At 36.0% G+C, this 16,224-nt stretch overlaps 1 protein-coding gene across 1 annotated transcript in view; it reads left to right on the top strand.

Annotated features, from left to right (window-relative positions):
- Nucleotides 1-6,166: 6,166 nt before the first annotated feature.
- Nucleotides 6,167-16,224, top strand: part of LOC108973851 (GTP-binding protein RAD) — a gene marked incomplete at its 5' end in the record, with an annotated part of 63,062 nt that continues 53,004 nt past the window's right edge. The window contains one exon of the mRNA XM_018941355.1: nt 6,167-6,323. Within this exon, the coding sequence (XP_018796900.1) occupies nt 6,167-6,323 (157 nt within the window). The remainder of the gene's footprint in view (nt 6,324-16,224) is intronic.

Below are 16,224 nucleotides of genomic sequence, written 5' to 3'. Positions count from 1 at the left end.
TTGGGTACTCACCGATCATTTGAAATGAGTTACTATATTCATATGTGTGCATATAAAGTACCGAGCTATAATTTGCTTGAGGCGAAAATTTGTTGGAAAAATTATTATTCTTTACATTGATTGGAAAATGCTGAGGTGATAACAATATTTCCAGCTGGCGGATACTATTTGGTTGTATAAAAATTCCAATCGATGACGATGGAGCAAATCTTATATTGCCCCATCATGAAGAAGTTCGAATATCAATTACCCGTTTTAAGAACAATAAAGCACCGGGGCCCGATGGATTGTCGGCCGAGCTATACAAGTACGGCGGCGGCGAAGAACTGATAAGCAACATGCATCAGCTTCTTTGTAGAAATCAAAAGTGGTTTGACACAGACTTCATCGATTTCAAAGCTACTTTTGTCAGCACGAAAAGCAGCAAAACTATTACGGCGCTTGTCAACCGACGTTCAGCAATACTATAATATCCGTCAAGACCATAAAGGTTCTCTCCGAGCCGTTCGATTCCAGACGAGGTTTCAGACAAAGCGGCTCCTCACCGTGCGACTTTTCACTCATCGTGCGACTTTCTACTTATAGAAAAAATAATTCGAGCTTCAGATCTGAATAGAAACGGTATCATCTGTGTTCAGCTGCTGACGTACGCCGGAAGTGAAGCAAATGGGTCTGTTAGTGAACGAGGACACGACGAAATAGCTCCTGCCATCAAACAAATAGTCTTTGCATTCACTGTTGATAGGCATAATTTCAAAGTTGTAGGTAATTTCGTCTTGAAACCAGGATTAAAAACAGCATCATCCTCGAAATCCAACGCAGAATAACTCTGCTATTTCGGTCTGAGTAGGCAATTGAAAAGTAAAGTCTTCATATACAGTAAATCCCAAGGAAGAGGCGAAACAGTAGTCCCCCGCTGGCGAACCTGCTCCGAAGACGGTGAAGACTGTTTTAACGCCTCGAAAGTTGATTGAGAAGGGTAAAGCTTTAATAGAACAATATTATGCTGAATTAATGAACTAATTCAATGCGAATTGTAAAAAAAAACCAGTCTCATTTGGCGTTAAAAAATGCCCCCCCCCCCCCCTCAGGGGCATATTGTTTAAACAGCTGTTCTATCGCCGATATATCCCTCCGTATGACTTCCTATTGTTTCCAAACATCAACAAGTTAGTCGTCGGGCATTTCAACTACAGAGCAGAACGCCGGTCGATATAACCATCATAGGGACCCCCAATAGGCCGACAAATTGGTAAATAGGTCCAGTGCTACAATGCAGTATGCTAACGTGAATCCAGCTCGTTTACAATCTGGAGCAAGTGGAATGAGGACGCCACTTCTTGCGAGTTCATCAATTTGCAGTTTCAGCAACCGAAGGAGTCTGCTAATGAAAAGTCTGTATGATATTGACGTTGAGTACGACAGTCTTTGACTAACTTTTAGAGCACAGCAAGCGAGTTAAATGCTCATTTCTAGTTTCAACCTGTTTGAATTTGGGTAATAACCTTAAAATCTAAAAAGAAAAAAATCAACCTGTTTAAAAACTTTTAAACAAATTGAGATTCTCATTGCTTTCGTGCATGTTTGCTGAGTACAAATCAAAACCAAATCTGTCATCAAAGTGACTCGACAAAAACAAAGTTTACCAATAAATTTAAAATAAGCAGATCAAACGCTGAAAGCAAAAGTGCACAAATGGCACGAAATGAAATGAAAGTGATAAAAATCAGTGCAAAATAAATGTTGACAACGACAGCTGAGTGATTGGTATTAAAGAGTTGTCGAAGAGCGCAAAAAATAGAGCGATTGATGTCACAGCTTTATTACGGAACCCAGGAACACATAAACTTCGAAGGCAACAAAGTGCAGCTACACACAAGCTGTGCCACAAACACACACGCTTCACTTTTTCACTTCACCCTCAACACGCCCGCACACCTGTTTAGTGCAATACATCACTTACGAAGTTTCGGCACAAGGCGTTTCGAGTTTTTTCCACTCTTTGTTTTCAGCGTTCCAAGAACCTCACCTCGAACGCCACTCGTTCATGTCGTGTCGTGTTGTTGTGGCAGGTGTGTGTGTGTGACATTTCGTCAGCGGCAAATGAAGCGGTAAACCGACGCGTAACGTGCACGCTTCGGCAAACGAATCGAATGTCTGGTTTTGTGTGTTGCATACAAATTAATTTTCTTGAGTTACCTTGGCGTGCGGACGTGCGGGGTGGAGCGCGCAGTAAAATGGAGCGAACGTTAGGGAAAATGCGCAGTCAACCACAACTATGCATTGGGCTTACGCATATATTGTTTGTGGGATTGAGGAGCTTATGTTATTTGTTTTTGTTTCTCCATCGGGCGATCGTTATTGCTGTTGTGTTTCAAGAATTTTGTGCTGAAGAAATGTTCATTTTAGGTGAAAGGATTTTCGATTTTAAATGAAATGTTTAAGGATAAGATCTTTTAGCCCGCAGGGCATAGGGGCCACATGCAATTGTTTTGATTTTATTTGTTTGTCTAAATCTCGGAATTTGCGAGTTAATTGATTTTTGGGTTTAAGAAAGTTGGGCAGGTGTGTGTATGAAGTAATTGGTAGCTTCGAGCGATTATAGCACTGGAAGATGATAGAACTTCTTCACCCTTCTTCATTAAAGCGGTGCTAAATTCCTTATTCCTCGCTCTACATCAATTTTTAAAACTCATTTTTCAAAAATGGAAAAATAGATGGAGAACTTTACAAAAAATTTTATAAAAGTTTTTAAAAATTATAAAAGTTTTTAAAATATTTTCTCGGATAATATTTTTCCAAACTTTTATTTCTGAATATAGTGTACTGAATCAAGTACTTTTACCACCAAGCTATCACTATTTTATGACTAATCACTATTTCATGATTTTGGCTGCTGCTATTCACAATTTTTTATATATATCATTTGAATTAARGGTGTTTRTCTTCGCTAAATTATCGATTTTTCTTTTGTAGTTAAAGACGATACGAAGACGTTGACGATGATAGACGATACGATCAAACATTGAAAAAAAAATTGTTTTCGGCTTTTTCATGACCTTAGTTACTATTATGAGTTATCGCTAGATTTGTGGGTTCTTGTCTTCGCTAAAATACGAGTTTCACTTTTATAGTTGAAGACAATACGACCAAAAATTTGATTTAAAAAATATTTTCGGCTACTTTATGACTCTGACTGCTGTTATTAGCTACGGTATAATTTAAAGGTGTTTGTCTTCGCTAAAATACCAGTTTTATTTGAATAGCTGAATAAAGGAAAAATTAAAAATTTTATAAAAAAATATTTTTCGACTATTGCATGATTCTAGCTGCTGGAATGAGTTATCGTACAACTTGAAGGGTTTTTTCTTGGCTAAAATACTAATATTACTTTTAGAGTTGAAGAAAGGAAATAGACGATGCGAACAAAAATTGAAAAATTATGTAAAACATATTTTTCGGATTTTTTTTCTGATCATACTTATTACATTAATTCCTTAAGATATTTTATTAAAAACTTTTATAACTATTTCATGTCTCTAATATCTCTTATAATATGTTTCGGTGTGTGTCTTCGCTAAAATTTCACTTTTTTTCAAAAATATTGCCTACAAATAGGAGCATAACTTTTTCTAAGTCATAGTCAATATTGTTAAAAAAATAGTAATACAAAATATTGGCTATAAATGTACTAATTTTGCATTAAATTGAATTCAGAAAAGTTATGCACCATTTTGTTCGATGAATTGTTACCATTTTTAATAAATTTCATAATGTTACTCCCATAGAAATTACGTGCATATTGATAAAACACTAAAACAAACGAGTTTCACAAATATCTCTTCTTGAAGCGAATTTTTCAGCAGCAAAACCATTTGCCATAGACAAGAAAAGCGAGTGGTAATTTGTTGCCAGTTCCCGTTTATAAGGTCAAGGTTCCCAACTAAGTTCTCGGGGCTTTCGGGCGTATCACTATCGAAATGCTTGGCTTGGCGTCATACTAATGGTACACAATTACACTAAAAAGTTTAATGCTCACCGTTTCTGGGCCATTGTCAACATTTAGACGAAAAAGTTGTTGAGGTTCGAACTAATCACAAACAAGTGTCAGACCCTTCTGACCGTCAATGCCGTCGTGCCTCTTTCGCGCCGGCTCAACGGGACTACGATCGTTTTCGCTTRTCGTAAGTGASCCACTTTWCATYWCSTCAAAYCAATCCGCTCTATAAATTACWCGATTTTACTTTGATWTCGTAGCGATTCGCAGATTCGGTYCATGACAAGTTCTGACATATAARGTGAGTGGGGCAGCCGCTGTTTACCAAAWAATTTTTAACCGCTCTTTCAATRTGAGGCCTAGTGTTGYCTCGACGGAAAAYTATTCCTCGTGTTTAGTCGTAAGTKCCGAAAGCTTTTCGCCAATCGCTAGCTTCAATTCAATAATGATATCTCACCGTATTAGAGGCTCATAGCAAAGCACGTCCCACTGATTCCACTAAATATGGAGTCGAAAATTTACGTCATGAATATTCCTTTTGCCGTTAATTTAATTGGTTGGTCAGGTTTATATATTATCCGTATTTTGTTTACGAGTTGTACTAATGAATCTTTTTTTTCATCACGCAAACCGATTTCTTTAACTTAGGTTTTCATATTAAAGTTGTAAAAACGGAATAAAAAACCACCCACAAAAATACTTTTTCGGGCACAAACTTCGAGAAATTCGCTGTTTTTTACGCTTTAAAGGGATGATATTAGATGAAGCACACAGGCAGAAACTTTTCAAAACAAATTCAGAATATTGGGGCAATGGCATAATGCTCAAGCATCATAACAAAAATATCTGGGCAAACGGCACGAATATAGCTATAGACCCAATATTAGTCTCAATATGAGACAAAATACTTCAGATAATGTATAAATTGAATGACATCTTCTCACAGTTTTGACACCATAAAGTTCAAATACGTTAAATTTTGAGTGCTAATTGAAAAAGGTAGTGTAATATTTTCTTCATTTTGTAAAAATGAAAATTATTTCAAAATATACACATTTCGAGTTCAAAAATATTGATATTTGTAATCGACTTTATCGGTAATTGCATTACCCATTTTAAGCAGACCGCTCACTTATAATTGTAAAAGAATTATTTTACATCGAAACTAGAATATTCTCGAATCACTTAACTTAACTTATGTTAGTAAAATTGTTTTAAAGTTGATTAAATTTATAGCAGGCCACTTGTGCTTCAATTCAATTGCCGCCTACTAAGTTTATTAGGTAAAACTCATAATATAAGCAAAGCGGTAAACATACAAGTATATGTATATATATCCATATATGATAGAAAAGATATATAATATAATTTTTTTCACTATTATTTAGCCGACCATTGAAGCGAAAGAACGTTTTGTGGAAAAYTATTTTAATTTAATTGYATGTTGCGTATACGCCATGGATTACCGAAGCACTGGCTATGCGCAACAGTGCATTAAAAAAGAACAAACACAAAAACTGGCACAACAACAAGAAAAAAGTATGATACAACAACAACAAACAACAAAACCGTGTACAATAACAAAAACAAAATCTCACACAAAAACAGAAAAAGCGACACAACAACAAAAACAAAAACAAACCGATTTACAATAACAAAAGCAAAGCCTTCGCACAAAAACAAAAACAGTGCTAAAGAGACTGCAAGCACAAACACTTGAAAACATTGTTTGCCACACAATTCATGCAACCAGTGTTGCGCAATAGCATATACACTTACTTAGCACAGCGGCAGGCAAGCGTTGCGTGCTACACAATAAAAACCAAAAAAAGAAAAAAACAACAAAATGGCAACGCAATAACTTTCAAAGAGCGCTGGAAAAACTTTGCGCCTCGACCAAAAGTTTTAGCTTACAACAACAAAACTTTCCAACAACAAAATAGTCCAAGCAAATATAGCTATTGGCGAGTTTATATGCATAACGGCAGTTATTGGCGGGGGCTACTAAATAGATGTAGCACTTTAAGCAATAAGGAAATCAACTTTAGAGTTTTCCCTGAACTTGTAATCTCGTTTCAGCTATTTTCTCGCAAATTTCCCTACTTACTTTGCTGCTTGCCACAAAGCATATTTCATACATACTCACAACTGTTCTTCTCACACCTGCAGGTACGACGACGCGCACAAGCACAGGCCCAACAGCAGCAGCAACAGCAATATAATCTGGAAAATGCACGTTCTTACTGCACGAGCGAGCCGCGTCTCAGCGAAACGGAAACGCCGCCGCAAAGACGCAAATTATCGCAACGAAGACCACAACAGCATGGTAAGTGCGCGCCACAACAGCCCTTCTTGAACAGGTGTACCATATATGTATGTCGAGGCAAGTGTGTGTTTATGGTTGTATGTGTGTGTGTGTGTGTGTGTTTGCAGGTCGCATGTCGGCGGCTGGAATTTACTTGGATTAGCTGGCATTAGCGCTGCGTTAATGCCACAAAGTGTTTTAATAAACAAATAGAAATGCCAGGTTTTTCATACGCTGTGTGCGTAAACATCCGGCAAACTAATTTTCATAGCTACTAAAGTGCGAAAATTACTTTCAGTCATTAAGGTTAATAGCAACTTTGGGCAAAGCAACTGAAATGTTTAGCGAGTAAGGCAACTGTAAGCAAAAACTGGAAGCAGTATTTCTGTAGAACTTCTCTCTTTTGAACTTGGAAATTTTGTAATAAAAATTCCGATTAATTTGCATTTACTTTATAAGAAAATATTAAGTAGAGATCTAGTTGAGTCACTTTCGTTATTTGTGAGGCTAATAAAGCCAAATTAGTTTAAAAATCGAATTTTTAAAATTATTTATTTTGAAATAATTAAATAATAATGCACTTGAAATTGAAAAAAAAAAATTGCAAATTTCATTTTTTAAAATATATTGGCTCTAAATCATGTGTTCGATATAAAAATTAGTTTCTCTTACTTACTTTAAAGCGTGCCGCTAGTGGGAGCTGAGCTCGACTATGTTTTTATATTTTTGACTGATTTCTTACTCCATAAAARCGACTTAAGCGAAATAGCTTAGTGAGCAAATTGCAATATCTCTTCAGGTGGCACSGAGGCTCTGAAAACAATAAAAATATATTTATGTATCATACAATAAGTAGTACTTCYTGCCGAWGATATTAACTTTCAAAATAAAMCWYCAAATATCCAACATCAATATAAGTRCTTATGAACCAAAAGTAGTAAGACCTTGTTCATAAAAGTATTTTTAAGATTCTTCATTTATTCTTTAAAATCTATGTCGTGCACCTCAAACTGATTCCTCTTGGCTTCAATACACTTACGCCAACGTTTTTTCAATTTAATCATGGGGGAGACATTAAATTTAGTTCAAGAGAGTTTTCTGTAGTAATTAACAGTTGATTTTTCTAGCGTTTGAGGTCCCTAGTATACCATGGCAGCTTATATAGCTGTATATCTTTAACCGGGATATTATAACGACGAAATTCTTGAATAGTTTTCTTAAAAATGGAAAAACTATTAGCAGTATCAGTAAGTCATTCCATTAAAACTCAACGAGCAAATGTTTGAGTCTTGTAAAATCACAAAATCTAAAACTAAAACCAAGTTCGTCAATTGGTTTGACAGGAGCGAAAAGATAAGCATCAATATTAAACGGTAACGGAGAATGATGAATGGTAGCTGGAGTGATGGCAGAGAATCCATCAATCAACCTAAAGTTTAAATTATCGCTGAGAAAGACTAAGTCAAGAAATCGATCAAAACTATTCGCAGCTGAGTTAATTTGATTAATAAAATTGAGAATAAGCAGGCTATAAATGAGAAATAACTCACGAGAAGCCGAAGAATTGGAGGGAATATGGGCAGCGCTTTAGGAAAGTCGGACCAGACAATATTGCTTAGATTGAAGTCACCCATAACACAAAAATGTTATTGTGTTATACCTTACTTAAAATCAGTGAGGAAATATTATTTCCATACATCTTATACAAATCTAGAGCACAATTAGCAGGGATGTATGAAATACAAATAGATAGTTAGTCAGGAATTAAAATATTATTATCAAGCATTATTAAATGAGGACGAAATTTGCGATGAACTGCTAAAAGAACACCACCACCTGTAACGTAGCAAGTTTTTTCGTGATCTCTATCCTTCCATCCTTACAGAAGACATAATGGAAATTATAGTGGAAATTATCACTATAATAGTAACTATAATTAAGCCAACAAGGTTTCAAAAATAATGATAATATCAAAATCCAATTGTGGAGARAAATTGCAAATAATATTTTATGTATTTTTTGTTGATCATTAGTTGATGTTGATGGCCATCCTGTACGTGATTCGTCGTTAACTATAAATAATATAATTTTTTTTTTACTGGAAAGTATAATAAAAAGATTAAATTTTTGCTCCGTTTTTTTGGAAAAATGTAATTGAAGCTTTTCTTGAAACATGCAKTTATCGGAATATGCCTAAAAAGCAATGTCACAAGATAAAGGTTTTTCTTCAAKTTTCGAATGATGCACGACTTTCAGAAATGTCTTATTATAGTACACAAGTGTTCATACCACAACCTTGAATCAATAACTTCAAACTTAGTAAACCGTCACCCTTGAGCACAAAGTCATGATAAATAAATTAACAGCTGAATCCCAACGAAAGCAAAGCAGCATTACAACTTACTTTTGTAGTTGACACAAAATCCCAGAAAGTTAATATTTAAGCATATTCATTCGCAGCTCCTCGTACTTCTTTGCAAGTAGGCTTCAATTGCGCTGCTATTTAGCAAGCAACTAACCTCATTTTCCCTGCACTTACTTTTGAAGTTAATTGCAAAACTTTCAATCCTTAATTAACTGCAACATTTCACTTACATATTAACGGCTGAGTTTCAAGCAGAACAACACGAAGTTGTAAGGCGGCCGTTACTTTCCAACGGTAATAACGAAATTCAGAGCAAACTAGCGGGTTAAAAGCGCGTCGCTTTGTGCCTCATTAGTTAAGTAGCTTTAAAAAATGGCAAAAAAGATACTTGCAACAATACGCGTTCATTATTAGAAATTCCAAAAGCAAAAATTTAAATTTAGCAGCGCCAAGGAAACCTTGAAAAAGCGCGCCTTTTAAGTCTGGCGCGCTTGTCTACTTCCACGCTCTCGTTTGCTCATTTACAATTTGACTAATTAAATATTAATTAACGCAAATATCGAACACTTTAATCGAAAACGAAAAAGGAACTCCACTTACAGCAGCAAACACTAAAATACTTCCTTTCAGCTAAATGTTACGTATACGCCGTGCAGCTCCACAAGCGATTGAGCGACAAGCTCAAATTGAGTACGAGAGCTCTGTTGTAAAGTTTAAGTTGCAATTTRTTTTACAAAACACTGCAACAAAAATGCACTCAAAAGCACGTAACTGCACTTTTACTATCGCCTTTAAAGCTTATCGCTTACAAGTCATTGGCGTCAAGTTGCAACGCGCGCCACTTTATCTTCTCATTTCAAAGCGCGTTTAGTAAAATTTTTATTTGCCAACGCAGCATTAAATTTTCCGGCAACTGCCTTAACGCGGAGTCAGCGTATCCTCATGCTTGTAATTTGCTGTTAAATTATACGCTTGCAAACAGTGTTGTATCAACAAGTCACTCGAGATTATGACATTCGCTGTCGATATGCCAAAACAACTTAAGCATTTGCCGTAAAGGGGACGGGTGAGGTGGAAAGTCTGGCGCCAAGATGCCAATYTATGTTGAGCGCAGCATGTGCTTGCTCGCAACAATCTTCATTAGTGGTTTTTTTTTTATATTAAAAGACAGCGGTGCACAGTGAGTCGTAAGTGACTGGAGATCAAACTAATATTATAAATATATTATTTTAGAAAGAAAGTGCAAGGAGAAACACTCTCACTCGATTTGATTATTAGGATAACTCACATATTTACCAATATGTATGGTATAAAGTCAGCCGCAAGTTCTAAAAACTTTTTTTTTAGGTACATATATGTGGTCTAAGAGAGGAATTGACCCGAWTCCACCCATTTTTGATATTCAGACATATCGCTGTCAGGAAAAAACTATCTCCAGATTTCAAAAATGCATCTCAACTGATATATGCGGTAAAAAATTCAGCCATAGAGACTGTGGCCGACATTTTCGGTATTTTGRGGTTTTAAACAGTTACAGTCCAATTTTGACAATTTTCAGACTTATCTTAAAAACAATATGYGTGGGTAGTCGAAAAAATCTTTTCGTATTTCTAATCAAAATTCAACTTATTATTATTTTTATTTATAATGAACTTAATGAATCAAAAATGTACCGTTTTGGTCGACCACTTTATGCCATTTTTCCGCAAGCGACATTATTGTATCAGTGTAAAACTTTTCTGGTTTCTCGRCGAAACACTGCGACAAGTAATATTCACAGGCTTCTCTTGAAGCCAACTTTATGCCATTAAGGGAGTTCTGCACTGATCGAAACAAATGGTAGTCCGCTGATGTAAGGTCATATGTGGTGGATGCTTCAAAACGTTCCAGCCAATCTCTCCCCCATTTTGCCGAGTCATCAAAGATGTGTGTGGTTTAGCGTCCTCCTATTGGAAGACGAAGCCTGTCAAAAAATCAATCACTCGACCAGGCTGGAGCAGCTTATAGTACATAATTCCTTTCCAATCCCACTAAACACTCAGCAAAACTTTTCGAAGCGTCAATCTTGGCTTTGCGACCATTTACTGAGCTTCACCACGCTTGGACCATGAACTTTTTCGCACATTATTGTCGTATTTGAGAGACTTTTTTTCGCCTGTTACCATTTGCTTCAGAAATGGTTCGATTTCATTTCGTTTCAGCAAAGAATCGCAGATGTTAATTCGGTACATTAAATTTATCACAGACAATTCAAATGGTACCCAAAAATCGAGCTTCTTTCTGTAGCCAGCCTTTTTTAACTGGTTCAAAACCGTTTGATAATGAATATTAAGCTCCTTAGCGATGTCATGGCTGCTTATGTTACGGTCCTGGTCAATCCTTTCCATAATTGCATCGACTTTTTCAACGAAAGGCCGACCAGAAGGAGGTACACCTTTCACATCGAAATTTCCAGAACGAAACGAGCGAACCATTGTTGTGCTACATGAACTGATTCAGCATCGTCTCCGTAAACTGCAAAAATTTCATTGGTGGCTTGTGTGGCATTCTTATCTTTTTTTACGGCTGCAACTTTTTTCAATTGAATAATTTCTTGGTTAAATTAAGTTTAAAATTTATTTCATCTTTCCAACACTATATGGTATGACACAATGTCATTGGTAACACTGGAGAAATACGACTGCAACGACATCTATTGACAAAATACGAAAACAATTTTTCGACTACTCAATGTATGCCTTCATAACTAGTAAAATCTGAATGTCATTCAAAACTGTCTACCTGAAACTTTGAATAATAAAATTARTAATAATTTATATTTTTAACAGTCATATGTTCAAACTCAACTCACTGTGTCAGCATAGCAATTAAACGGCTGCTTGTTGAACTTAACTAACTGAAGCGATTAAAAACTTCAGCGACAGCAGGAGATCACTTGTATAAATTACTAATTACCCTGTCACTTCACAACGGACCGACTTCTGGACTACGACTTGATAAAACTAAATTTCAAAGGTACTCAACTGGAGTACAGGATTTGTTAGGTTTGAAGGGTCGAATATAGTATCATCATATAGTATTTCTGCCACTTCTTAAACTAATGTATAAAAAGAGTTCATATTGAAGGTGGAAGTGATTATTTACTTCTTTTTATATTACCAACAAAAGTTTCTTTATACGCAAAAAAAAGTTTAAAACATTGGGAAATTGTAATTGTAATTAAATATAATAAACTCCATCAACTCACCACCTGCTGAGTTCATGAACAAACGAAATTGTCGGAGAATTTCTTCACGGAACCTTGCTGCAACTACAATATCAAGTTTCTTCTTCTTCKTTTATTTATTCGTGTAGCCAGTACCAGTAACATACAGCAAATTTGCGAAATAAAATTATGACATATGAGAGAAAATGAAAAAAAAAAATAACTGAAAAAAAATAGAATTACATAGCACAGTAGGTGCATAAAAATTGTTGGCTCGCGGCGTATAGCAAATGGACTGAATGGTTCGTAAACAGTAAGCGAACAGTGAAACCAAATCGCCGAGAGGTAATGACCGAATCAACAGCGGGCCATTGACATAATGACGTCAAATATCGCATTTATTGACCTTATTATTGAGGCAGGTCACTGAACTTGGCTGTAAAAATACGCAAGTAGCGCATAAATTATTGTCTTTTTTTATGATTTATATAGAAATGTGAGTGCATTATTATTAATGAAAGCTTGTTATGTAACGCAGAAGTTGTAACGGTGTGAGAATTGACAGATTGTGACTTTTTTACTACTCATAGACGTGAATGACTTTAAATAGCGGTTGTCAACTTATTGTCATACAGAAACAGCATCAGAGTGGTAGCAAAAGTAGAATTAATAACAGTATTTATTATTTTGAATTATAAAAAAGTAAATGTGTTTATTTTCCTTGCAATAAAGGCTGCTATTATCTACAAATTTGATGTATGTATGTATAAGTAATTTGTGAATAGATTTATACCTCTTTCTTTAGCCTGAACTTAAAATTCTTTGACGAAAACATAAAATCATTTTATTTGTAAAAAAAACCTTTAAACATACCTTTAAGTGCGCATACTATGAAAAATTGTAAGTTGCCAGAATGCAAAACTAGGGTTGTAAAATGCCGAAATAGAAAACTACGTATGATGGCGAGCGAAAACTTGCCCTCCAAACTTAAATCTCTGTGAAGAATGTTTCGATCTATGATTTCGGTTTCAAGAAAGGATTGCGTCAAAAAATGCATTTTGAGAGTTTTGAGTACATTTTGCTTAAGAATTTACAAATGTAAAAAAGAGTAAACTAATCTTTTTCGTTATGCCATCTGATCAAATTAAAAATCTGAATTTTCASGTATTTTCAAACAGTCACGCCAAAGCCTAAAACAATTTTTCATACAGTTTTTATAAGTCAAGACTGAAATGCCTTCAACAACGGTGTCATGCATCCCTTTTATGACCTTTGCTCGACGTCGTTTTTGCAAAAGATACAAGTCTTTTGCTACTAGTCCGACATTGATCCCGAGCATAACCAAAAAATTAATAATATATTGAAACGGTTCACAAAAGATGTTACGATTCTCTTCTACCTTTCGGATACTATGTACAGTTTCTTTAAGTTTTTCGTTGTTATCGTCATTAACAGAGATTGGTGAACGTTTCGCATGAGGCAAGTTTTCGTTGACTTCACGACCTTCACTGARTGGTTTCCGGCACTCAAGTACTTGTGTTTGTAATAGAGTAGAAACATTCCTGAAACATATCTGCAAAATTTTCGACGATCTCATACCAAATTTGAAACAAGATGGTTCTTCATTTTTTTCTCAGAAAAAATCGGCAGAAAAAACCTAAAAAATAGATTTTGAAAGCAGGAATGTGTAATTAATGTTATGAGCCGATGCTTGAGTTATAAGAACGAAATTTTCTTAACGAAAAGTCACACAGCACATGAAAAAGGTTTTGTTTGACTTTGAAGAAATTTACTTAATTTTCCAAAAATTTTTGAACTTGTCCCAGAAATTGTTGTCAATARCATAAACGCTATTTTGTTGATGATCAGAATCGCAAGTTACCAMGCTTTGTTGTTGTAAACACACAGATAAAGCATACCTGAAGACAAGAGCAGTTACCTCAACTTAGACATAGCAAATTAATATGTAGCGTGCTTTTGCTTTGTTCATCAGTGCTTTAACGCCCTTAAGTATGCTACAGACACAAAATATAATTACAAAACTTTTCACTTTCAATTTCATTAGCAACAGAATCAAAGCATGTATTCATTGCAGACATACAAATATGTACTATACATGCGCTTCTGCGAACATATGCAACGCTTGCAAGCTTTGAAGCGACAACGGCGTAAATAGGTGGTCATGTTTCAAACGAAATACTCATTTAAATCATAGCAGTGAATTTTAAGTCAACACAAACTTATACACACATACACACACGCACACTGTGCACTCATTAAAACTTCGCGCATAGCTCCACTTTTACTCGTTTTCCCAAAACGGCTGGGCGTAACTGAATTTCATGAAAGTGGGCGGCTAATGTGCTACTCGAGGGGAGCTGGTATGTACATGCATACATATGYATATGATGGTTTGTACTCATAGTATATGGTATATGCTCATATCAGATTGTGTATGCGAGAGTATAGAAGTGCTGTAACTTAATCAAGGAATGTTTTCGCGCTCTTTGAAGTCAATATTGATTGTATTTTCTTTAGCTGACAACAACGGAAATTAAAATTGTAATTTCCCAAAATGCTCATGTGTAAGTATGAGTCTCTTCAAAGCTTTCTTGCTGGGTTCTAAAGAGTTAATACACATTTCACTTTCATTTCATTCGATTTTCAACAGTTTCAACAATTTTCTTACCCAGAATACAAACGTGCCGTTGATAAACGCTTGCTGCGCTCAAATTGCTTGCACCAAATTAATTGCATTTTATGGCCGCTAATTTGTAAATGTCTGTCTGTGAGGCGAGCAAAATATTGCAATACGTATATTTGCCACTTCAACTTGGATTTTTGTTTTTGTAAATTCATTTGCAGCAATTTGCTTGGACCCTCTTCAMGTGATTACAACCGAAAATGTGCTGAAAGCTTTGCCACCCCTGAGCTGAGAGGCGGAAAAAGGGTCAGCGAAATACATCCCAACCATTGCCACTCACTCACTCATTGCGCTGTGGGCATGCTGGGCATTTAATTCAAACTTAGCGCTCACAAATTAATTTGTCTTTTAAATTCTGTGAACCTTTGGAATGGATTTCCATGTTATGCATGGTATTTAGGAAACGATTTTGTTGTGAAGCCTCTACTGAAAGCCTAATATAAAGAAGAGCGCAAAGAGGAAGCGGTCTTGTATATTTATAATGTCATTATTTACACATCAAAATTTTTAAAATGTTAAGGCGTAATCGTGTTATCCTTTTCAATGAAATAATAATAATAATAATATTTACACACCAGTAGTTGTTCTTTGACTAAATGAAACCATATTTATTAGGTAATAGTTAGAAGAGACCACGAAGCTATGTAGCTTAAGAGTTTACCGAGAAGCTCTCAAAAACATTAGGTCTRCGGACMGGATCAATACTTGTATTTAWTTATATGCTACATAAGAYAYGCGTTGGTATAGSCGGTATGTGTAGATCGAGGTTATCTGCTTGGACATTCGTCCGAATCGGAACACAATWTATCTTTGCTCTAGACCACTTCGGCCAATGCATCCCTGTACCTAACCGATGTGGTATTTTCTCTGCTCTCATATTAGGGAGAGAGACATGAGTGGTAAGGAACTGCTGCAGAAGAGAGAAAGGGATMTTCTTTACGAATTGGTCGYGAAGTCTCTTGTCATGAATMATMCATCATTTCTAGTTTCAAACTTTTTATCCACTGCACTGAATATGAGTTCAGTCTCGCAAGGAGTAGCGCCATTCATCGAATAACCGAAGATCCGGTATCTGTTTTGTCTGTTACCAATAGATGGCTGAAGCTCAAGTCAGCTTGACGAGCATTGGGAAAACTACTAGCACATATGTTGTAGCAAGATCTTTTTTGTATGAAGTACTTGTATATCATTGCGTGTCTAGCGAGCTCAGAATTATTCGCCCACTACTTCTTCTTTGCGGAGCAGCTCTTTTATGGTCAATTTGCTGCTTCCACCGCGGAATGTAATCCAGCGTTAGACTAAAATATTTTACCATGTCTCTCATCTCTACCGAGGCAGGGCAAGAACCTACGTCTTGTGAAAGGGACGATGGTCGTCTTAGAGAGGTTGATGCTCAGCTCAACCCCACTCCACCATCTTTAGCCAGGCTACGGACGCGTGAAACGTGTTTTCAAAAGCACCTTCGCTGTCTAGGAAGGCCTACAACATTACTTCTTCTCCTTCCAGGAAACTGTCTATATCCGAARTTAGCTGGTACAGAGCAGTTTTGGTTGTTCTGGCTGATCTGTYAACTTGCTGGTTCAAATGCAGGGATGCAATTTTTAGCACCTACGACCTTGTTTCACGATCCACGATCTTTGACATACTT

This window comes from Bactrocera latifrons, unplaced genomic scaffold (assembly GCF_001853355.1).
Source record: "Bactrocera latifrons isolate USDA-ARS-PBARC rearing strain unplaced genomic scaffold, ASM185335v1 scaffold_504, whole genome shotgun sequence".
NCBI classification, from domain to species: domain Eukaryota; kingdom Metazoa; phylum Arthropoda; class Insecta; order Diptera; family Tephritidae; genus Bactrocera; species Bactrocera latifrons.
This window is presented reverse-complemented; position numbering and strand designations above follow the sequence as displayed.